Source organism: Mollisia scopiformis (assembly GCF_001500285.1).
Source record: "Mollisia scopiformis unplaced genomic scaffold LY89scaffold_17, whole genome shotgun sequence".
Classification (NCBI taxonomy): domain Eukaryota; kingdom Fungi; phylum Ascomycota; class Leotiomycetes; order Helotiales; family Mollisiaceae; genus Mollisia; species Mollisia scopiformis.
The window spans coordinates 677,001-700,119 of NW_017263597.1; the positions used below are offsets into that span (position 1 = coordinate 677,001).

Sequence of the window (23,119 nt, forward strand, 5' to 3'; positions counted from 1 at the left end):
CAGCGGTTCATATGAATGCACAATATACCTGATCTGCCCACACTTTATGGCTAATGTCGACGAGAGTGTAGTATATGTAGTCATCCGCTGTACCTGAGAACTCACATCCTCTGGGAGTTGGAGACGTGCATACGAGGAGGAAGATCCAAATAATTTCTGGGCTGAGGGCAGAAATAACCCAGCCAGAGATCTCGGACAAGGCGTGTAACAGAAGCTCACAGTCCCACGTTGACGGAAATTGAGTGCGACTGGGCTGGACCGTGTACACCTGTGATACTCGGAGAATATGTTCGAGAGAGATAGGAAAACACCGCCTTTAGAAGACTTGGAGTGGGAATAGGAGAAAGGTGCACAGTAGAAAGATAGCTTTCATGCAGATTCGTGAAATCCACCTCCACTCAGTCTGCATACTACGTATCTCTCGTGGAGGAGGAGAACTGATAACGTATGCGCATTGGGGCTGAGCAGCACTGGCCATCTCGACATCCACTCCTCCCACTCAGACTCAGCAGCGGCAGCAAAGGCGAAACTCGATCCATCTGGAAGCAAGAAATCCAACCAAAGGGGCCCGATGGAGCCTGGCCAGTGCAAGTTCTAGCTAAACGTCGTTCGCTGGCACGCCGTCGATGTAACCAGTCCCCAGTTCCAAGTACATACCAGACTACTCCAACCGCAGTCTACCTTTCCCTCGAATTTATCGTTGCCCGTTCATTTCTCTCTTCCCATTCCGTGTGGCTGCTTCGTCCCTATTGGAGCATCGTATCAGGAACCTGACTAGAGTCTGCATCTTGGTACGGTCCATAATATCGCACCATTGACCAGAAGGACTCCTACCCTATGATAGGGAAGGTGGCTCAAATATAGGCTTCAGCTCGACTCTCCTTCCCCGCCGCCTCTCCTAACTTCCAGGATTCCAGAACACCACCAGCACACCCTTTCATTCAATCACCTCCAACCTCTCACGACGACTTCCCGCTCTGCCAACTTCAACTCCGCCTTCGACGAGTTGACGACGACGTTCATCGCATTCCCCATCGGCGAGCACGATCGTTTACAAAGGGATTGAGAACTGCAAATGAGGACTTGAGTCGGCGGATTTCAATGCGACAGCAAGAGGGACACCTTATCGATCGCCAATGCCGTTCCCAGCCTCAGCTTAAGATCATTCAACATTCCCACGACATATCACAGCCACCTTCCTCGAATTGAGAGTCGCTCGAGTACCTTCCTGGCCGCGTCTTGAGGGCGCCGGCATCACGATCGTTTTGAAACGAGAGAAACAGCAGACAAGATGCTTCGACCAGCGACGCCTCTGACGGTGCTGCTTTTCGCAGCATTCGCCCTTCTCCTTATATCGGTGCTATCGACGCCAATCATAAAACAAATACCTTTGGCTTCATTTGGAGGAGTGGACTTCGGTGTATTTGGTTTCTGTCAGGGCAGCAAATGTAGCAATATCGAGATTGGATACAATACTGGTAAGTGTTCGCAGATGCATCGGTTACTTGCATGTGTCAATACGTCGAGACTCTTGAAGTATTACAAAGTCCAGAACTAATTGGAGTGTCTAGCCAATCTATTCACGGATACACAATCTGCGACTTTCGATCTTCCCTCGAGTACCAGAACGACGCTTTCAGCGATCCTAATTGTCCACCCCATTGCAGCCTTCTTCACTCTTATCATGCTCATCCTCTCGGCTGTGGCACACTTCCACTCTCCCTCGCACTCTCCGCGATACCTGCTTGGAATATTTATCCTCAGTATCCTCACGCTGATCGTCTCACTCCTCGCCTTCCTTATCGATGTCTTACTATTCGTACCGCACATGGCCTGGGGGTCGTACATTGTTCTGGCGGCCACCATACTAATCGCTGCTAGTGGGATTGTCTCTTGCGCAATGCGCAGAACACTAGTCAGCCGAAAGGCTCGAAAGCGACGTATTGCTGAGAATGCAGAGATGAATGGCGAGAATTTCTATGCTAGGCAGGGACCAGATCCAGTTCCATTGATGACAACTGCAAGCAATACTTTAGTAAACGGCGGCCCTGGTGTGGACAAGCTTCCCACATTTGCGACCTTCGAGTCAATAAAGAAGGATCCGGATGAGAGATCTAGTGAGGAGAGAATACCTCTGACTAACAGAACTCCTACTGAGACATCTCCCATCAATGGACCAGGCTCAGGTATGCCAGATAGATATGGAGTACAACCTAGGATGGGTGGGAACAGTCCACCCCGCGACCAATTTGGCAATCCTATGCCACGCCCACCTCCTGGATCTTACGGCATGCGCAGCCGTGAGCCTTCGGTCGAGCCAGCATTGAATCGTCAGTACTCGGAAGGATCAAGTAGAGGGAGAGGAATGCCACCAGGAGGTTACAGAGGCAGGGGAGGCTATCCTCCCAATGGACGTGGCGGTTATGGACCGCCAAGGGGAGGTTATGGCCCAAGAGGTGGTTATGGACCTCCTCCTAGAGGAGGCTACGGAGGCCCCTATCGAGGTGGAATGAATGACGCTATGATGGCTGGTGCTGGAGGTATGGCTGCAGGAGCAATGATGAGAGGAGGAAGACCGCCGCCTCCTGGATATGGAGCCCCGCCAAACGGTCGTGGCTACGACAATAGAGGGATGTCACCTGCCTCGTATGGGCGACGTCCATCAGAGCCGCAACAGTCTGGCTACATCGATGGCGCCTATGCAGCACCTCCTGCACCCCCTGCAGAGTACACTCCATACAATCCTGAAGATCCTTCCAGAGATAGTTTACCACGTGCCGAGTCTCCTCCGCCTTTGCCTGGAATGGAACATGAGGGAGCTGTTGGTCAAGCTGTAGAAATGGATGCTACCACGGGAAGCCCTTCACGTACTCCCGCAGGATTTGGCCAATTTGGAAATCTTAGAGAAAGTGATGGTGATGTAGCTGGGATGGTTGGACTACAACAAAGGTTACAAAGACAGACAGTTGATAGTGACGGTAGCAGATACAGCTCAGACCAGTAAGTTATTCGACGTCTTTTGCTACCACTCGAATACTTACCTTGACAGACCCTATGTACCTCCACGACAGCAATGGACTGAAGGCGGACGGTCGTCTCCACTGAATCCTGCCACCCAGGCTGTAGAGTTACCAAGCCCAACAACTGCTGCTCATAAGCGTGGTAGCTCAGCTGGTGATAATTACTACGAAGATGTTGACCCTCGTTTTGCCGAGCCTCCAACATCTGCTTCAGTACCCCAAGCCTTAGCTCCTGGATATCAACAGAACAACAATTCAAACCAAAACCTACGGCCCAACCAACCTATGGGCCTTGATGGCAGTTCGTCCTATGAAGATCTCCAATCAGGAGCGAGAAGTCCTGCTGAGTCTGACCGATCAAATTTCACTTCAGTCTCACAACGAGGCGTCAATCCTAGGTGGAATGGTGGTGGATATGGCGCTGCACCAATGCCGAGGCGCCCCGTCCCACGGCAAGACGACATACTGTTGAACTCGAATCCCGACTTCATGTTACCGAGTAATCGAGGTTTCGCCAGAGGAGGTTCACGAGGTACCAGTCCGATGCCAGGCATAGTTCCAAATAGTGCATATCCAGGACCGAGCAGCGGTCTCTGATCTATTCTCTACCTTTCAAATACTCTCGGACGACGAAACTTTTCAACCTTCGACCATTTTCCCTCAATACGGCTGTCAAAATACCCCTTTCACGACAGCACTGTATGTTTTCCCTCGACCACTCGTAAATAATTGGCCTAGAGCCTATCTTCTTTCTTCTCTTGTGTCGATATAGATTCTCGACGGATGAAGGTACATTTCAAGGCCGCAGGCGTTCCGGATATCTCGTTTCATCGTTGGTTGGCACTGTCATATCACGATCTGGCATTCTTGTTTTGAGTCTGCATTGTACATATGGCTGGCATCAAATCATGCATAGCTGGCAACTTCTTTTTTCTTCCTTGCCCATGTTTCCGTTTTCTGATTTTTTCTTGATTGCGAAGCGGGTCTTGCAGCCCTTCGTTTGAAAAGAAGGTGCTCCTTCGAAATACGACAAACAGCACAGTCTGGTGGGAATGGCAAGGGAAAGGAGGAGTCGGAGCATGGGAATAGGGGATCCATGACTGTGGATTTAGTCGTAATGAAAGATCTATGACTGGACATTGTTTGCTGAGATTTGATTGTGATCTTAACCTCATTACAATTAGCAGAGGTATCCCTGCCGCGGTGTATGTAATCTCACCACCTCATCTGTTGAACCAAGATCTTGGCTGGATGTGCTGAGTGAGATGAGACGAGATCAATTGAACGGTATGTACCAGATGATGTTGTTCAAGAGATGCTGTTGCTGTTGAGCTACAAGTCAGATAGATCAGTGACAACAATCCAAAGCTCCCAAGTCCGTGGTTTCCGCTGCCCTCAAACCCTAGTTCGTACGTAGATCCGGATACAATCTTTTCCACTCCGCTTCTTCCATGCAGATGCAGAGGTACCTAGGTATAAAGGAAATGGCATAACGCGACCCAAGAACGTCCGCATAATGGGTGAGGGTGATGGGAGGAGAACATCAAACGCACGTGATGGATGTATCATGTTAATGAAAGGGTGGAGGGAAATATGCGGACCGGAACGGGGTGGGAAGGATATTGAGATGGGGAGTGAGTGGGTTTAGGTATCTGTGATTGAGATATAGTTTCGAGGTATCCACAATTTCATGATGGAGATTGACTACTGTGGCTGCTCTTTGCTTTTTATGAAGACATGTGGCTGAGGTTTTTATTTCTTTGCTTTTTGTGAAAAAGGACGTTTGAGGATCCCGTCTAGCTCGCGTGCAACAAGTGAATTGAAGATTAGGATGATTGCGCTAGTCTGTTATCGGTCTGCCCCAGAAACCAGGTCGAGAAGGGAAGAGGTGCCGGCGCCGTTGGTTCGTTTGTCCGATTCAAGACCCTTTTTTTATTCTCTCTCGTACTCGTAATTAAGGCGAACGTTCTTGATAGAGTGGGAAAGATTACGTGGTGAATTGGAAGTTGAGAATTAGGTAGATAAATGCATATATAGACATGAGTGATACTCTACCCGTAGAATTGCTTCTGCTGGATTCATCGTGAGACCTGGTGAAGGACGGTAGAGCTGCACGTAAATCCCCGAGACTGGTGTGCCGGGGTTGGCTGGAGAGAGGCGGTCGCTATTGGTTGATCGCTGCCAGTTGAATGCACGTCTTCAGGGGCTCGATGTGCATAGAACGAGTACTGGAACAATTTCGAACAACGCTCACTCTCACCTTTCTCTCCCTCTCTCACTTCTCGCCCTCTCGTGAGAAACACGTTCCTTCATTCATTCTCTCTGACTTGACTTACTGGGGCTCCTTTCAATCTCCATTCAAACGCGGCTGGCGCCGACATTCTACTTTTCCCATCTCGAAATCTAGTTTGTGCACCACTGCAGAGCATCCAGATCCGGCCTCCTTCTAACCATACCGGTCCAAAGTCCACAGTCTGTTCGCGCAAGCCTTCAGATACGACTCTGACATCAGGACATTATCAGCTCGACTTCCAACCTCGATACTCGACCTCGGAGCCTTCGTTTGACAGCTCTGCGAATCTGCCATTGATTCAGGGCCCGCGGCATTGAAACAGCCGGTCTCACGACACCACGGCGTCAACGATTCACTCCTCACACATCTGCGATAACGATAGGCAAAGATCTCTTTGTCGCGAACGCGTGAATCATCCTTCAGCTGAACGTCTTCAAAGAAGAGAAACACAAAACGCACCCAAGGTCGGTTTGATTTAGAGCAGGCGATTCCAACAAACCCACTGTCGCGAACCAAATCTAGAGAAAGATCCCTGTTGCTTCTGAGACTCGTTCGTATCCAGTCATGGTTTCTTCATCACGACCGCGAACCCCCTCTGCGAGTAATTCACCACCATCCGACAAACTGGCGGCAATCCCTGAGGCTGGAAAAACGACGCAACCTCCACGTCGCTCCTCCCTCGGCCTCCTCTTACGACGCTCCAAGTCCGGCGAACTTAAACCTTCCAAGAAGGCGCAGGCCCTTGCACAGCAGCAAGAACTCGAGAGACAACGCCGCGAAGCTGCCGCCATCCCGAAATCCCCTCCCAAACTCCCCGATCTCTACAACGGTCAAAAACCGACGCCGCTGCCGTACGGAGGCGAGGACCGCCCCGATTCTGTCGCCATCGTGTCCAACAAGACGGGTTATCAAGGTCGTGGGTCAATCGAGCCCGGTCGAGCGTCCGCAATGACAAGCACGGTGCCCATCCCGCCAATTCCATCGAATGGCAACAAGAATGGCGAATATGTTGATCCGTACGCTCGAACTGAGAGCATGACACACCGTGGCAGATACAGCTATGCGAGCAGTGCGGTCAGCACCATCAACAGCCCTCGCAGAGTGAGGAGACGGAAGGACCCTACGCCTTTCAAGTAAGTTTCACTTTCGAGATTATGCGTACCGAAACTGACATTTTCCAGTATCCTCATTATCGGCGCAAGATCATCGGGCAAGACCTCCTTCCTTAATTTCCTCAAGACCTCTCTAGCCCTTCCATCAAAGAAGAGAAGCAACCGACCAACTGAGCTTGTTGACGATATCTTCGCACCTCAAAACTCAAAATCTGGTACTTTCGAATCACATTATTTGGAGACCGAAATCGATGGTGAACGTATTGGTTTGACTCTCTGGGATTCGGAAGGATTGGAGAAGAATGTCGTTGATCTGCAGCTTCGAGAGATGTCCTCTTTCTTGGAGAGCAAGTTCGAGGAGACTTTCACTGAGGAGATGAAAGTTGTCCGAGCTCCTGGTGTGCAAGATACACATATTCATGCAGCATTCCTGCTTCTTGATCCTCTTCGCCTGGACAGAAACATTGCCGCTGCAAAGAATTCGACGTCCAATGGTGGCATGAATGGAAAGTACAACTCAGCGCCACGTATCCTGGGTGGATTGGACGAGGATCTTGATCTTCAGGTTCTGCGAACTCTCCAGGGCAAGACAACTGTCGTTCCGGTCATCTCAAAGGCAGATACCATTACAACCGCTCATATGGCATATCTGAAGAAGATTGTCTGGGATTCCTTAAAGAAGGCTAATCTTGATCCACTTGAGGCCCTGGGACTTGATGACTTCGAGTCTGATAGTCCGATAAACTCCAGTCGTATCGATGAGGGAGACGAGGATGAGGATTCCGACAAGGACTCAGATGGCAACCTTCCAATTCAAACTCCAGAGCCTAGTAGCAGTGCTTCGCCGAATTCGAAGCGCTTGTCGTCAGGTTCGGTTCGCCGTCACAAATCTGTAGATGATTCCGAGACCGAACTCCCATACCTCCCACTGTCAATCATCAGCCCAGACATCTACGAACCTGGTGTTATCGGCAGAAAGTTCCCTTGGGGATTCGCAGATCCAATGAATGCCGAGCATTGCGACTTTACCAGATTGAAGGAGGCCGTCTTCAGCGAGTGGAGAGGAGAACTCCGAGAAGCAAGCAGAGAACTCTGGTACGAAGGATGGAGAACAAGCAGACTCAAGCACCGCGACACAAAATGATGATCTGTCCTTCCTCTCTCAATGTCTTACCAGCAGCGCGTACTTCCTTTTGCGGCATACCGGACATTATCTGCTGGAGACGCAAAAACCCTGACGATTAATTTCCGTTGTGATACAACGCTCTCTTTTTCATTTGTTCTTTTTGGAACTGCTGCATACCCCCTTACTTCGAATTGTGCGCGCGCGCTGCATTTGTCGCCGAATTAGTACTTTCACTTCGACTACATCTCATGCACGATGGAAAAATATCGTTCTACTACCTTTTTTCTGCGCTGGCGCGCTTTCTCGATCAAATCACGATGATGGATGTGTTTTTATACTACTTTGATGGATGGAGGCGGAGGAATTCGTCCTGCGTTCTAGTGGGTGGTGGATGAAGATGGAGGGATTATACTTCAGATTGCCATTGAGCGCTGTATGTTTTGATGTTAGAGATATCTGATGGCTGGTGGGTGGTGGACGTGGAGAGGTGGACGTGGTTTTCTATTAGATGGTGGCTGGCTATTCATGCAGCAGCATTTGAGGTATGCATGCGGCTGGTTGATAAGTATGGACAAAAAATTTATTGTGTTGTCTATGCATGCCAATTCTTGATGATGTATGATGTGACAACTTTTACAGCTGTAGGGGAGTGTTTTCTCGTAGCGGACTACCGAGCTTTTATTCTGGAACTGGGATGGAGCCAGATGTCTTCTCTTTGCATGGCACTCATATAGCGAGTGAGTAAGTAAGGAACCTGAAATTCCTGATCTGAGTATCTCTCATTCATTCCAGGTATCCTTTTGGACTCTAATCCTGTATTTTCCTTCTTCAGTTCGAATTCTATAGCCACCTTTGAACGAAGCTAGATACGAATTGCGTTTGATTTTCTTTCTTGTAAATTTGGCTCAGTGTTAGTTGAACGGAGTTTTTGGGTCTTGGTCGAAGATTGAGGTCTGGGTCTAGAAAACGTGCGGTGAGAGCACGCTTGGAGATTTGGGGAAGTACAGAGGGGTGTATCAATGTAAAGTTCCAGATAACGGTCGATGGATCATGAGAGAGCGTACCTACCATCCATAGTTTCGACTACTGTGATTAACTACATTTGCCAGGGTATCGAAATGATATCGAGGTCAGGTTCTTGTTGGGGGTCTGAAGAAGGAGGGGAAGGAGAGCGTAAGGGTAAGTTGGTCAAAGCCAAGATAGCATATTGCTTAGCACTATTCCTTTTTGGAAAACATGATGGGCCTCGATGAGAGACAGTTAACACTGAAGAATTTGATATTAAAGAAAAATCAAGACAGAATCGAAGAGACTACCATAACTGTACTTTGGGGCGCTTAAAATAAACGCGAGGCGGTTCTCGAGCCGAAAACGGGGAGGTTGGGTTGTGTCGGGACTAATTCATGATAGCGTGATAACTTATCGTTAAAGGGAGAAAGAAATCTCTTGCAAGAGACGATGAGTTGATATTGATAATATTTCACGGAAAGAAACTGCTCTGTCATCGACAAAGGATGTTCCGAGTCATAGAGAGCCCCTGCATATTGATATGTACACGAACTGTTCGGTGGGGCCAGTGAAGCACGACGACAGATGAAGAAGGATGCAACAGAGGGGAGGAATGACGGTGAATTGGATCCCAAGCAAGAATGACTCAGCTAAGAAGGGTAGGGTATCAATACTGCTATACAGATGATGTATAGGGTAAGCATTTTGGGAGCCGCAAGCCCCCTATTCTTCAACCCTTTCGAGACGACGACGACCACCACCACCAGCACGACCAATACACCACAGCCCAAGCAATGGCCTTCGACCTCGACCTCTACCAGCAACAGGCTCTCTCCCAATCATTCACTAACGAATAACAACCCTCCCAAACCACGTCCTATGCTCCCCCTTCCCCCACTTCAACTCCACCCCCATCCCCTCTCCCTCCTCAGGAACCTCCCCAACGACCTTCCTGACCTCCACTAGCTTCCTTCCCCTCATAGTCCGAATCAACATCCGTTTCTTGACTACCTTATATCTCCTCAACACGATGAAGCGCTTGTTGTGCGAGTTTCGGGGTACTGTTATCGTTTTGAGGGTTTTGGTTGCGAGGCGGATTCTGGGTAATTGTGTGGTGGGGGCTTTGGCCTTCGTTTTGGGGAGAATTTTTTTGGGAGTTTTGAGTGAGGAACGTTTGTGGTGTTGGAGCGTGGTGAGAGGAGGGGAGGAGAGTTTGGAGATCATGGTTTGTTGTGGGTGTGGTTTTCTTGTCGCTAATGATGGTGGTAGGCAAGTGCCAGTTCGATTTGCGAGGAGGCGTAAGTGCGGGCTCGAATGCCAGAGATTTTAGAGTCTGGTTGAACTTTCGTTTTTAGCTGTTGATGCTGCTGTGCTGTGCTGTGCTTCCGTAGAGACGAAATCCTAGAGCCTCTTGCTTCAGATTTGGGTTGTGGTGCCATAGTAGTCTTCGAGGAAGGCGCAATGAGCCCTAGTCCCTGGCCCTTGGCCATGAGGAAGTCCAACCAAGGGAAGTTTCTTTCCTGTCTTGGTACTTGACTTTCGTCTCCAAGTGGACGCCGTCTCCGTTGCTCTATAAGTCTTTCGTCGTATCGTGGCACGCTATAACTGTACATGTACAGTTGATGAATATTGATATCCCCTTTAGAGGACCGGAAATATTTAAGCTGAACAATAGCTGTCTCTAGCCACTTACTTGATGGACCATGTTACCAAACTTCGGTATTTTGGAGTGGCAAAGCTGTCCTGTGAAGCTATCGCACACATATCAGAAAGTGTTGTTACACTGTGCATAAGTGAAATGCCTCCGATATATAAACTTGGCCACCTTCCCGAGAGTCCAGTGGCCCTTTCTCGGCTGAGAAGTCTCTCGTTCTCAGGTATCTGAGTCTCTGCACTTGCAGAAGTTTAGTCCTTCAGAAATAAGACCCGAACTACCACTTAGCAGACCCTTGATCGACGGACATCCAGAATTTGAGAAGAGCGCTGGCCTGATATTGGAATTCCTTCATGAAGCTCCGTGCAAATATGTAGTGTGGTCAAGGCCTAGCTCGCGAAGAGATCGGCTGAGGCTGAAAGGGAAGATATACTATAGTCCGATGACCTCATCCTCCTCGAGTCTTATAGTGGAGAGAATGAAGAGAGTATCTTGAGAGATCGCTGAGGCTCGCGAGAGGTGGTCTTTAATCGCCCTTGGAGACTTTTCCCCACGCACATTTCCTGCACGGCACTGCTCAAGTACCAGCTCCCATTATGGTATTTCCGTCTGCGCCTTTGCTCCTCTGCACGATTGTGGGTTTTGAACTCTCTACAGGCTCAATAAGCTCTCGTAAGACCATCCCATGAGCTAGGCTATATACTTGATGGCTGAGTGTTAGAAATAAATGATACCCATGAAGCTGGAAACTCGCACCTTGTCGTGTCGTAGTCAGTGGAAGGTCGCGCCCACCCAAAGCTGACACCACTACAATCTTGTCTATAGATTGGACAAAAGAGATCTCTGACTACCTATCGCGTTGACTGCCAATCTGCCATGTCGCGCAACTGCACTTTGTTCAGCACCGCAGTGTCGTCGTTTTCCACATCACTCCGCCAGAAACACGACGCACTGGAGTTAGGTTAGAGTGTATCGTAGAAATATTGTAATATTTCCAGAGCCCGTGCTTTCAATCAGCTTGTGTATAACTTCGAGCGTGCATTGCCTTGTGTGTAATATCGTTCGTCTGCGTCGTCTTGAAAGAATTGCAAATTGGAGGAAGGATAAAGGGTCGAGGTAATTGCTGCACCGAATAACTGCATAACGAGTTGTAAGAACCTCGGATTCGAGTCAGTAAAGCTCTCTTGCATGTCTGTTGAAGCAGTATTCAGATTTGGAGACGCTGCAGGGCAAGGAACTCTGTTGCCTACCTTCGAGTATCGGGGAATTCTGCATTTCCTTGTCAGGAGTTCGATACATACTCCGTGGTCAATATCTGAGCTCTGCAGGTATGATGAAGACGGTATTACACGGACGAATCTTCTGGTTGGGGCAAGTCAACATCCCAGAAATTCAAGTATCCTCACCCTTTATTCGGAGCATTTGTGGCGAAGACCGCGATGAGCAGGCTGTTCTTGCAAGTCGTCCTTCAGAGCCACAATATTACTCTCCGTTGTAGGTTGACTTGTACGTGTATGCTGAAACCTATGCTTGAGAACTCGAGTGTTGTAATCTTGCTGTTGCAGTAAGGGCAAAAGAGATGCAACCCCAGAGGAAAGTTCAGTCTTTTCCCGTGCAATTATTCATGATAGCATGAGTATGATACATCATATTCCTTCCCTGAGACTCGATAGAAGATTCACCGGTCCACAAACACCTCCAAATGCAGGAAGAGCACCCAGATAGGCAAGAGCCCGGGGGAGGAGGCTCGCTAAAGCTTTGTGGGTCCGTTAGCGCGGAAAGCGTTCTACAAAACCATCCTCCTCGTTCTCTCGATCTTCTAGATTCTTCAACCCTTTACAATTCCGCAACGTTAAGAACTAGTTGATCAACACCTCCCCATCTTCTTTCCATAGGTTAAGGCACCTCCTTACCTACCTTCGCCCTCTTCTATCCGCTCCTTCAATCCAAGTACGTATTCTCTCCCTTTCGATTACGGCGCACGATCTGTTTGTTTACTTTGCTCCCTTGAGATTCGAGACGAACCCCTCATCCTTGACACGCTCTTCCACCTTCAGGACTCTCTCACACCATCATCAAACACCTTGGCTAGCCTTCCTGCTCCTTCAGAATCCAAGATCTCCAATTCCTATCAAGGAAAACTTGCTGTCGCGACACCAGACAGAACGTAAGTGACACCTTCCCTTCCTTCAACCTTGTCCTGCATGTTCCCTTTTGCAATCTTCTTCACCATACCATTGGCTTAGTATCCGCGACGCGCAAAGCCTGCTGTCCGTTGACCAATGGCTGAGCGCGTTGGCGGTGGGCGTCGAACATGAGCACGACTTCTTTCCACGTCATCCACCTTTCCTTCCCACTGCCCATCCACTTCCATCCTTCTTCACCACCCTCATCCTCTTCTACGATCTCTGATATCAGAATTTCCCACTGACATACTCGTTGCATACAGTTTGATTGAGTTTACTTCATTTCCGAAGGTACGTTGGCTGTGGTCATCTATCTACGCGACTTTCTTTATCTTCTTCATTTCATACACCCACTCCATGTTTCTGCTGCTTGCCTTTGCTCTTTTCTCAACGCCATCACCATGTTTTCAATCTCCTTCCACACTTGCACGCACGTGTTGTTCTTCACATTGCTGCTTGGTCTACTCTGCGATGGCCTTGGCCCAATCATATGTGCAGAGTTTGTTCTTGTCATCTCACATTCGAGATCTCCCAGTTCATTGCGGTTTTCTTTTTGGGCGCACTGCTGTCCTACCATCAAAGTTGATGCATGTCGTTATCATATGTGGTGCCATCCTCTCTGAAGCGCGATCTTGTATTCAATCCATACGAGTAACGCCTTCCTCATCATCTTGATCAACAATAGTCTACTCAGTACAGTGTACTTGTGGTGCGTGTTACACGTGCCCCGTAGCGAATGGAGATGGCTTAGCGAGCTACCCCCTTTCGAGATTTCAAGCACAGGCTCATCTTCGGGTTTTCTTTTGTCTTCACAGCCTCGGCACTCTCAATATCCCTGGACATTCATCTTCATAAACTTTTCTGACATTCCTCTTCACAGGATCCTACCAATCAAAATGGCTGCCTGGGGAACCGACGATATGTCGGCTGCTTTGCCTGACCCCTCCATCCCAACCGATGCGCCTCAAGAGGCTTCTACCGATGCACCCAAGGTCAATCCTCAAGAGGCTGGCTGGGTTCAGAAGTCGAACTACGATTATGAGACCTACAACAAATCTAACAAGGAACTTCTTGACATCCAACAATCTCAACCTGGTGGAGCCAACAACGACCAGGATGATGCTGTAGGTGGCCTTCGAGACGGCGATTGGGCTGGCAACGCTGCTGTGTACGAATGGAACGACGAGTATGGTGATGTTGCCCCCAGATTTGAAGCTCTTGAGCAACAGCTCTTTGGAGCCGCCAATCATACTCGGACTGGTATTAAATTTGAGAAGTAAGCCATTCTTGAACTCATGTCTAGTTCCACAATGCTAATGAAGCTTTCATCAAGGATTGCCATGCTTGAGGTTATCCAAGAAGGTACTGAGCGCATTAACCCCGTTAGGTCCTTCGAGGATGCTGGCCTTCATCCTGTCATGCTTCTGAATACTCAGCTGGCAGGATACGATAGACCAACACCCATTCAGGCTTATACTCTTCCCGCCATTTTCCAGAATAAGGATCTTATTGCTTGCGCTCAGACTGGTAAGTACACTATGACATTGGAATTCAGATCTAGCTGATAAATTCAGGTTCTGGAAAGACTGCTGCTTTCTTGATTCCCATCTTGTCAAAGTTGATGGGCAAGGCCAAGAAGTTGTGTGCCCCTCGACCCAACCCAGCCACCTATGATGCTAAAGTTTCTGGTCCTATTCGTGCTGAGCCTCTGGTTCTCATCGTCGCCCCTACTCGAGAGCTGGCTACTCAGATCTTCGATGAGGCTCGTCGCTTCTGTTATCGTACCATGTTTCGCCCATGTGTTGTCTATGGTGGTGGACCAATTGCCGAGCAGATGAATCACCTTTCTAAGGGTTGTGATCTTCTGATTGGTACCCCTGGTCGTTTAGTTGATTTCATCAGCCGTCCCCATCTCTTGACCCTTAAGCGCCTTAAGTACATGGTGATTGATGAGGCTGATGAAATGGTTCAATCTGATTGGGAGAGCGAATTGAAGCAGATTATGTCTGGTGGTGGTAAGTCACTCATCATTCTTCTCACGCCATCAATGCTAACATAATGAACAGATCAAGAGGAAGGCAACATCAACTACTTGATGTTTTCGGCCACTTTCCCAAAGATCTGTCGTGAACTTGCTGAGCAACACTTGACACACAACCATGTCCGCATTCGTGTTGGCCGCGCTGGTTCTACCCATGATAATATCAAGCAAGAGGTTGTCTATGTTGAGGCTCATGCTAAGCGCCAATGCTTGGTCGATCTTTTAATGTCGATGCCTCCTGCTCGTACCATCATCTTCGTTAACTCAAAGCGTACGGCTGACGAGGTTGATGATTTCCTCTTCAACCTCAACTTTCCGTGCACTTCGATTCATGGTGATCGTACTCAGCGTGAGCGTGAGGATTCTATTCGCTCGTTCCGCAAGGGTAAGAATCCTTTACTTATTGCGACTGGTGTATCCGCTCGTGGTTTGGATATTCATAATGTGATGCACGTCATCAATTATGATCTCCCATCTCCTCAGTATGGTGGCATTCAAGAATATATTCACCGTATTGGTAAGTTCATCCTCACGACACTTCAAAGCAATGCTAACATCTCCGCAGGTCGTACTGGTCGTATTGGTAACTTGGGCTTGGCCACCTCATTCTACAACAGCCGTGATTCCGATCTCGCTGAGGTTTTGGTCAAGACTCTTCTTGAGACTCACCAGAAGATCCCAGACTTCCTCGAGGAGTACCTTCCTGAAGGTTTCACTGCTGATGGCGAAGGTGACATCACCAAGCTTCAGTTTGAGGTTGATGAAGAGGAGGAGAACGCTGACGGTGGTTGGGGCTCTACTGATAATGCCGAAACTACTGCTGAGACTGCTGCTGAGCCAGTTGCTGAGCCAGTTGCTGATGGTGGTGCTTGGGCCGAGCGAACCGCACCTGGTGCATGGGGAGCTCACCCTGATGCTGCGCCTGCAGTTCCTTTGGCTTCCGGTGGATGGGCTGCTCTTCCCGAGCCAGTTCAAGTTGCCCAGCCTGTCGCTCAACCTGTCGCTCAACCTGTCGCTCAACCTGCTTCTGAGTGGGGTGCAGGTCCAATTCAACATGGTGCTCAGGTTGCCAGCCAAGTTCCTCAATCCTCTGCTGGATGGGGTGGTCCATCTCCGGCTGCCCAACCTGCACAACAGTATGGTCAACAACCCGTTATGGCTTCTGTTGCAGGACAATTCGGTCAACCTGGTCAACAATTTGGCGGACAACCCGGTATGAACGCAGCTGCACGACCATTCAATGGTCAACAACCCGGTATGGCCCCGACCGCTGGACAATTCGGTCAACAATATGATGGTCGTCCCGGTATGCCTCCGTCTACCCAACGATTCGATCACCCTCCCCCAAGCCAACAATTCGGTGCTCAATCCTACGGCATGCCTCCAACTGCATCTGTCGCCGCATCTGCCCCATGGGGTGGACAAACCGCTGCCTTCGTCCCTCAATCTGCCAACCACGGTGGTGGACAGGTTGCACAATCCCAAGTCCCACCTTCTCAAGCCTGGGCTGGTCCTCCTCCTTCGAGCGCCCCAGTCCAAGTTGCCCAACCCCCAGTGGCTCAACCACAACCTCCTCAAGTCAAGCCCGCACCAGCCAAGCCTGCTGTTCAATACGACGATTGGGGCAATCCTATCGGCGCCAAGTACGACAGTGCCTGGTAATTGGTTCCCTCTCTCCAACATTCATTTGCATTTTCGTTCTCGTCTTCCTAGACTTGAGATCGATTTAGCAGATGGCTTGTTTGTACAACACCTCTTCTTCTCATCGTTTCGCGGTCATTGTCATTTGCACCTCAAATGCTCTGACTTCCTTCCCGCCTTCTTTAATTTCTCTTGCGTGTTCGTTTGGTGGTAGACAAGACGAAGAAAAAAAAAAGGATTTTACACGGCATCTCCGACGGTGAAGGAACCGGCCATGGCATAGAAGGCGCATGGATGTCTGGATCTGGGTGCGAGAGGGTAATATCTGGAAAATTAGACAGGGAAAATTTTTTTTTGCTTGCCGTAGTTAGTACTTAGAAATGCTATGCTATCGCAAACAAAAACTCTTGGTTCCTTTGCTTGTGATCTTGCCTTCTCATTTGGTTTCCCCTCTGAATAGTGACTTATTACCTACCACTTCTCAACTCCTAACCCCTCCCCCACCCCGAAATCCAAATCAACACAACTCTTCCACTCTCCATCCAGTACAATGGCCCTTCTTCCAAAAACCCCACGAGGCAGTGAAGAGCACAAAATAAACAGGCACGAATAGTTCCCGTGAACGCCTTCACATCTCTCCAGAATTTGTTTCTCAAATTCTCTCTTGTACCACGAGTCCTCCGATTTCTTCGTCGCCATCATATCACGGCACATGATATTTCTGTGTCAATCTCGAAGAGAGAGGATGAGTTCTTTTCGCAGGGGAAGGCTAGACTTTGGAACAAATGGCTGGAAATGGGGTTTGGGGAGGATGCCCTCTTATCAAGTCACGCGTACTATGTCAATGATTGGAAAGAAGTTAAGGTCGTCAAGTCGGACTCTCGAGTAAAAACCAGCAAAGAATGAAGTCACATGCAATGGATAGTGTTTGATATTGAAGTGGATTCATGACTAATACTTCTCCCCCCTCCTCCTCTCTTCCTCGTCATAATTATTTACAACATTATTAAATCTAATCATAATCCATAACCAGGCGCCCACATTGACGCAAATACAAACCGAAAGGATACACGAGTACTCAAGAGCCGCGAAGGACTTTCAAGTGAAAACAACATCAACCAGGACCGAGGCCAGGAGATGTTTAGTCAGAATACCTGACAGATATTATGTAAGAGATGGTATCATCGCATGCCGAGCCCGAAATGAAAGCAAATCCGGTTGCTTAGACAGTAGTTTGAGGGTGAGTACCAGTGGATGTTGGTGCGCCGGTAGTAACGTTGTCACCAGCGACAGCCGTGTTGGTACCATTGTGGTGATGGCTGTCGACAACACCATTATCAGAGGCTCCGAGCGCACTGCTCTTCTCAGTGCGGCGAGTGGCGGTTGGGTCCTCGTAGTCGCGGATATGAAGTCCGAGAACAGCGGGGTCGATGTTGCGGTGGCCAAAGAGGAGCATAGCACCGAAGACTGGCTTGGCCATAATGTCAAGAACACCGTAGAAGACGGCCTCAGAATCTGGAGAAATGACGTTGCCGCCCTCAGCCAATCCCCAGGCAATTGGGTAGAGGAACCAAAGGAAAATGGTCCAGACACCGCACATGAGGAATGTTCTGTGGACGTTGGGACCAATTGCCTTGGCGTGAGCCAAACCAACATAGCAGACGTTGTAGGCGATGAAGAACAGAGCAAACATGGCGAATGTAAAGTAGCCCCATTTGTAGGATGAAGCGACAAGAGCACCGACCAAACCAGTGACAACCATGATCCAATCCATGAGGATGGTGTAGAGGACGGTGGGCCACGGGAGACCAGCAGTGAGGAGCAAATCCATGAGAAGAAGCTGCCATGATTGTTAGCGATGCAGATGGTAAATTTGGAAGTAGAACTTACTGGTGTAGTGACAAACCAGTCGATGTATCGAACGTAGAAGATCTCACGGTAATTCATACCATTCATGCCAGCGACTTTAGGGTTGCTGCGGATGAATTCGACTGGAATGGCAGCGTAGCCCAAATTGGAAGCCATGGTGAAGTAGGCAATCGAAGCAACGAGGGTGATACCAGCAGTGATGTAGTGGAAAATGCGGTTGCGACGTGGGACTGTGAAGCTCATGCCGATGAAGGCAAAGGTGGAAACAACCATCACAGCAGTGACAGCCCAGTACCAGTCAGAGCCATGAGTGGTGATGTTGATTTGCGAAGTTGCTGGGTAGAGGAAGACGTCGGGATTTGCGTTCAACGCATCGTTGGTTCGCTTCTCCATCATCTTGATTGATGTCCTCGATGCTCGAATGTAGGAGATGAGGGTAGAGTATTCCAAAAGGTTAATCCTTAAAGCGAAGAGGATGTTGTTGTATATGTATGAAAGAGAAAACAGACGAGCGACGAGAAGCAGTTTAAGAAGAGCCAAGACCAGACTTCAGTCAATTGTGGGAAGGTCCGTTCTGGTGTTGTTGACGTGCAGGACAGCAAGAGCAATGACGTTGATATGGACTCTCCCACCAGATTGGGAAAGCGCGGGTTTCGAAGCAAATGAGATGAGAGATGAGAGATTCTGCATGGGATCAAGATTCAAGCTTAACTAGACTGAAAGCTGCAGAATAAATGCCAAGATCTGGGAACATTACAGTAGTGCAACTCGAGTCACTTGCCCGCAGCTATTCCAGCCGGTACTTCAGATAGGTGGAAAGCGGCTTGCACTACTCTTCCTTGCTCTTTCACAGCAATCAACATCAAACGGCACTGCATCCGAGCGGCTCTCCAATTGCTCCTGCTCATCCACTTTGTGACCAATCATTCTGAGCTTATGCAAGGCTACATCTGGCAAAGATGTGAAGTGCATCTGACAAGCAAGCTTCTTCGTAAGTCTCGTCATCCTACATCTCAAGAAGGACTGTCAATCTCTTCCTCCGTAGTTGCCGGGAACTTCCTAAACGCAGCTAGCTACTTTGCTCAGATGGCAACGACGATCGATACAAGTGTGGCGCACTATGAAACAATTGTTTGTATTCCCGGAGACGTCGTCGTCGTCGAGTCTGGAATACTTGGTGATGTCAAGCTTCAGTTGGCCGTTGGTGCCGTCAAGAGTCGAGATTTGTACAGGGATGGCTCAGGCCCATTCGCTTGCTCTCCCGCCGCAAACGAGAAACTTCCTTCACCTCACTTCACTTCACCGACCTCGAAAGAAAATTTTCAACAGATTCGCAGATTGGAAGTCCAATCATCCCCTATCAATTTATCCATCCTCTCACCTCCTCATCAGACTGTCAATCATCTTCTCCTTCCAGCATTTCCCCTCAAACCAAGAAAACATATTTCTTTTCATTCAGGACCACGTCGTCGCAGTTTCAGCCTTCCTCCCTGCAGCCACGATCTCGGTCGACGATCAAGCCTTTTTAGATCGCAGCCACCCCTGCCCCATCATCCCTGTACATATCTCCTAGCTCCATCACAAACAGCATGGCAATCTGCAAAGTCCCATGGCCGCCCCGATTCCACGATGCTGTCGTGTAATCACCTCCATTCCATTGCTGCCACGAGATTCTGCTGCCCCGGAAATTATTTGTCTCACACCAAGTCGGGATACGGTGGTACAACACACCTCACATCTTCATCTGTACCTGTCTGTATTTGCTTCACGTTGCACTTCATTTGACTTTGACTCCAACCTTCCCCGCATCCTGACATAAACTCAAAGCACGACCTCCCTCACCTGACAACTCAAATTTGCTTCCCTCCCATATGAAGATCTACAAACCCTGATGCTCGCGAAAATCGGCACTCAGACCGCTCGTTCAACGGCACTTTGCGTGCTAGTTAGTGCCCGCCAACTCCCAATATCTGAGACGTCATACAAAATCTCCCTCTCGCTCTTTACAGGTTTCGCTCGGACCAAGTCCCACCAATGGAATTTTGGTAGAAATCTAGATCTGTTGAATTGCAAATAAACGAGAGGAGACGACCCCCGAAGAATCCGTAGGTCTCGAACAATAGATCTTCTGTTGTCATTTGCTTTGCTTGTCGGCCGAGATCGCATAGCATCGGAGAAAAACATGCTACCGTATCGAGCTTGACGTGATTTGGCTTCTCTTCTACGACTGGTCTAAAGACGGAGTGATGCAGAAGGCGTTTGCTTATCTTTGGCTCATCCTGAACATGCGTTCAAGTAAGCGCCAAATCAAAACAAGCATTTCTCAAGCTTCTTCACAATCTCCTAGCTCATTCACAAGCCCGCAAGCTAGGGGAGAATACTACCTTAGAAGGGTAAGCTTCTTTCCCATACGCTTCAGGAATTTATGATGCTAGATCAAGCAACACGAGTGCCGGTCCCGAGCATACCGAGTAGACTCGATCAGAGTCATGAGATAGATAGTCGTCTCGGGTTATGATCGCTGTGGAGAGAGAGGAAGGTGCTGCTTTTACTTACTTCTTGCTTGCTTGGCTTGGGGTTTTTGCTTCAGCCTTGTGTTTGAGAGCAAGGAACGACAAGGCTGAGTGCACCCCAAAAGCCTCCCTTGCTCAAATCTGTCAAATCTTCAAAAACCTTTCAACAGCATTTCCCTAGAAGCTGTTTAAACTTTACATGTAAGGATGTCAATACAGTCTCAACAGAATATTGGCAAGAACTTGAATTCTTCGAATATGCGTACCGTGCCAACTTCGGTTCGGCCTCTTATTTCTGTCTAGCCCTGAGAATGTGAATTATAGAGAGCAGGAAGGTACACTTGGCTGGAGGAGATTTTGTTGTACTTGCATCTCAGGAGTTAAGATGGTGGTGGGATTTTTTTTTTGGCAGACTACCGTACTTCAAAAAATCAAGAATATTGATGTTTGATTATGCAATGAAGTCGTTATGTTGTTGAGCTCTACCATTACTTATTTGCTTGGGGGCTTGGAGGTAGGATGAAGTTGTTGTTCTATGCGAGGAGAGAATGGCGTTTTAAGCTAGAATACTTGAATATCACTCTCGGTGTGAGAAACTTTATAGAACTGTTAGCTACAAACTAGACTTTCGAAGCTGTCGCTGTATCAGATTCAATGCTCTAATATACAATGTAGTTATTGTTATTCAATTACTCGTATACCACGCACCTTTGTCTCAACTATGCATACTATCAATTGATCCGACATAGAAGTGGTCTGGGCATCTCATTACACATTACTTTCTACCCCTCCCTCCAACTCACAGCTCAGAACTCCCCAATCCTAACCCCACTCCCAACAACCCTCCCACTCCCCCACCTAGGCTTCAGCTCCGGATCCCACTTAACCACCAACCCACTCCCCATATACCCCAAACTCAACCCCAACACCACCAGCGCCAACACAAAGATACCCAGATCACTCAAAATCGCGCCTCCCCTCCTCACCCTATCTAGCTCTCCCGTCCCCTTCCCCTGCACCACGCCCTCATCCCTCTCAACAGCCACCTTCCCACCCCACGGCACCGGCAACGTCAAATCCTTCAAGATCTCTTCTACAGTGATTTTGGCCCCCGCAAGCACAATCGGCACCCCCGTCCCCGGATGCGTGCTCGCGCCTACGAAATACACACCTTTCACACCTTTAGCTCTGATCTTCGGTCTAAAAGCCAGGACATTGAAGAATGAATGGCTAAGGCCGAGAATCGAGCCTTTATCGAGGTTGAACGTTGATTCCCAGCTTAAGGGCGTGTGGATCTGTTCGTGTGTTATTAGAGAAGAGAGAGCGGCGCAAGAGGTGCGGGATTGGATCGTTGTGAGGATCTTGGTGCGTGTGGAGGAGACGATGTTGTCCCAGTCTTGTTCTGGGGAGACGCCGTGGCCGGATGAGGTTAAGGAGTTCAGGAGATGTCCGACAGGGACGAGTACTACGATTGCGTCTTTTCCGTCGGGGGCGGCGGTAGGGTCTATCCGCGAGGGGACGTTGACGTAGAAGCTGGGTTCTTCGGGGATGGATTGCCGGTCGAAGATGGAGTCGAAGGATTCGCGGTATTGGTCTGCGAGGAAGATGTTGTGGGTGGTGAGTTCGGGGACCTTTTGGGAGAGGGACCAGTAGAAGGAGATGCTGGAGCAGGAGCCGGGGCGTTTTTGGAGGGATTTGGAGTACTTTTGTAGTTTGGTTGAGGTTGAGGAGGCTTTTGGGGGAAAGAGGTTGCTGTATGCGTATACTAGATCCGCGTTGATGACCACCAGGTCACTTTCCAACACCTCTCCATTCTCCAATAGTACACCCGTCACCGTCTTCCCATCTTCCGTAGTAAGAACTTCCTTCACCGGCGTGCTGAGTCTTATATCCACTCCCTGACGTTCACAAATCCCCGCCAACGCTCGACAAACAGCATGAAACCCTCCAACCGGATACCAAATCCCCTCCGCCAGCTCCGTATACTGCAACAAACTATACGTGCCCGGCGCATCAAACGGACTCATCCCCATATACATACTCCCAAACGTAAAAACCCTCCTCAGCCTCTCCGTCCAAAAATACCTCGCCGCCCGCGAATAAATGCTCTCAAACGGATGCAACTCAAACAACCTCCGCAAGAAACTCGGCCGTAGCAGATTAACCACCGAATAGAAATTCTTATGCAGAACCTCCGTCACGCTAACCTCATAATGCCGATGCGCCTCTCCCAACCACTGCAACCAGCGCTCAAACCCCGCCTTGCCCTCCCATTTCTCAATCTCGCGCTTCATGACCGCCATATCGGTGCTCAGCACAAAGCTCTCCCCATCCCCGAACCAGATATTGTAATTCGGCTCGCATTTCAACAGCTGCACGCCCTCGGCCTCGAGACTTGTATCTAGGTCGTGGAAGGTTTCTTTGAAGAGTTTCGGGAGGAGAAGCAGAGAGGGCCCGGTGTCGAAGCGGTAGGTTTGGGAGTCGGAGTACAGGAGCGAGCAGCGGCCGCCGGTGAAGCCGTTTTTCTCGAGGATGGTGACGCTGAAGCCGGCTTTGGAGAGGCGGGCTGCTGTTGCGAGGCCGCCTACTCCGGCTCCTGGTGAGTGTTAGGTGAGGTAAGGTGAGGTGAGGTGAGGTGAGGTGAGGTGAGGTGAGG

General features: G+C 49.2%; 8 protein-coding genes across 8 annotated transcripts in view; 5 read left to right on the plus strand and 3 right to left on the minus strand.

Annotated features, from left to right (window-relative positions):
* The first annotated feature begins 1,033 nt into the window (after nt 1-1,033).
* Nucleotides 1,034-3,744, plus strand: LY89DRAFT_136963 (pali-domain-containing protein). Its single transcript, XM_018205281.1, has 3 exons — nt 1,034-1,478; nt 1,572-3,000; nt 3,050-3,744. The coding sequence occupies exons 1-3, from the start codon at nt 1,292-1,294 to the stop codon at nt 3,615-3,617; spliced, it is 2,184 nt and encodes a 727-aa protein (XP_018068725.1). The 5' UTR covers nt 1,034-1,291; the 3' UTR covers nt 3,618-3,744.
* A 1,930-nt stretch (nt 3,745-5,674) lies between these two features.
* Nucleotides 5,675-7,782, plus strand: LY89DRAFT_136995 (uncharacterized protein). The gene is made up of 2 exons (XM_018205283.1): nt 5,675-6,446; nt 6,495-7,782. The coding sequence occupies exons 1-2, from the start codon at nt 5,878-5,880 to the stop codon at nt 7,567-7,569; spliced, it is 1,644 nt and encodes a 547-aa protein (XP_018068726.1). The 5' UTR covers nt 5,675-5,877; the 3' UTR covers nt 7,570-7,782.
* Nucleotides 7,783-8,338: 556 nt separating this feature from the next.
* On the minus strand, nt 8,339-8,755 carry LY89DRAFT_136989 (uncharacterized protein). The gene has a single exon (XM_018205282.1). It carries the CDS (start codon nt 8,620-8,622, stop codon nt 8,392-8,394), a length of 231 nt encoding a protein of 76 aa, XP_018068727.1. The 5' UTR covers nt 8,623-8,755; the 3' UTR covers nt 8,339-8,391.
* A 4,529-nt stretch (nt 8,756-13,284) lies between these two features.
* Nucleotides 13,285-16,102, plus strand: LY89DRAFT_784329 (DEAD-domain-containing protein; the record flags this gene model as incomplete). The annotated part of the gene is made up of 5 exons (XM_018222777.1): nt 13,285-13,675; nt 13,733-13,926; nt 13,974-14,414; nt 14,466-14,957; nt 15,006-16,102. Exons 1-5 carry the CDS (start codon nt 13,296-13,298, stop codon nt 16,100-16,102), a joined length of 2,604 nt encoding a protein of 867 aa, XP_018068728.1. The 5' UTR covers nt 13,285-13,295.
* LY89DRAFT_686851 (uncharacterized protein) lies at nt 16,067-16,408 on the plus strand. The gene has a single exon (XM_018215378.1). The coding sequence runs from the start codon at nt 16,174-16,176 to the stop codon at nt 16,342-16,344; it is 171 nt and encodes a 56-aa protein (XP_018068729.1). The 5' UTR covers nt 16,067-16,173; the 3' UTR covers nt 16,345-16,408.
* An 895-nt stretch (nt 16,409-17,303) lies between these two features.
* LY89DRAFT_590243 (family A G protein-coupled receptor-like protein) lies at nt 17,304-18,346 on the minus strand (the record flags this gene model as incomplete). The annotated part of the gene is made up of 2 exons (XM_018209580.1): nt 17,304-17,921; nt 17,972-18,346. 2 exons carry the CDS (start codon nt 18,344-18,346, stop codon nt 17,304-17,306), a joined length of 993 nt encoding a protein of 330 aa, XP_018068730.1.
* Nucleotides 18,347-18,616: 270 nt separating this feature from the next.
* LY89DRAFT_137123 (uncharacterized protein) lies at nt 18,617-19,965 on the plus strand. Its single transcript, XM_018205285.1, has one exon. It carries the CDS (start codon nt 18,887-18,889, stop codon nt 19,733-19,735), a length of 849 nt encoding a protein of 282 aa, XP_018068731.1. The 5' UTR covers nt 18,617-18,886; the 3' UTR covers nt 19,736-19,965.
* A 1,088-nt stretch (nt 19,966-21,053) lies between these two features.
* The window catches only part of LY89DRAFT_686853 (phytoene desaturase), a 2,312-nt gene continuing 246 nt past the window's right edge, over nt 21,054-23,119 (minus strand). Inside the window, exon 2 of the mRNA XM_018215379.1 lies at nt 21,054-23,059. Coding sequence (XP_018068732.1) covers nt 21,270-23,059 — 1,790 coding nt within the window. The 3' untranslated portion in view covers nt 21,054-21,269. The remainder of the gene's footprint in view (nt 23,060-23,119) is intronic.

Excerpts from the sequence above, each read along its gene's own strand:
- LY89DRAFT_136963 (XM_018205281.1), top strand. The coding sequence starts at position 1,292 with ATGCTTCGACCAGCGACGCCTCTGACGGTGCTGCTTTTCGCAGCATTC. Across the intron at positions 1,479-1,571 it reads CGAGATTGGATACAATACTG|CCAATCTATTCACGGATACA; the intron begins GTAAGTGTTCGC and ends TGGAGTGTCTAG. Across the intron at positions 3,001-3,049 it reads AGCAGATACAGCTCAGACCA|ACCCTATGTACCTCCACGAC; the intron begins GTAAGTTATTCG and ends TTACCTTGACAG.
- LY89DRAFT_136995 (XM_018205283.1), top strand. The coding sequence starts at position 5,878 with ATGGTTTCTTCATCACGACCGCGAACCCCCTCTGCGAGTAATTCACCA. Across the intron at positions 6,447-6,494 it reads AAGGACCCTACGCCTTTCAA|TATCCTCATTATCGGCGCAA; the intron begins GTAAGTTTCACT and ends GACATTTTCCAG.
- LY89DRAFT_136989 (XM_018205282.1), bottom strand. The coding sequence starts at position 8,622 with ATGGTAGGTACGCTCTCTCATGATCCATCGACCGTTATCTGGAACTTT.
- LY89DRAFT_686851 (XM_018215378.1), top strand. The coding sequence starts at position 16,174 with ATGGCTTGTTTGTACAACACCTCTTCTTCTCATCGTTTCGCGGTCATT.
- LY89DRAFT_137123 (XM_018205285.1), top strand. The coding sequence starts at position 18,887 with ATGCAAGGCTACATCTGGCAAAGATGTGAAGTGCATCTGACAAGCAAG.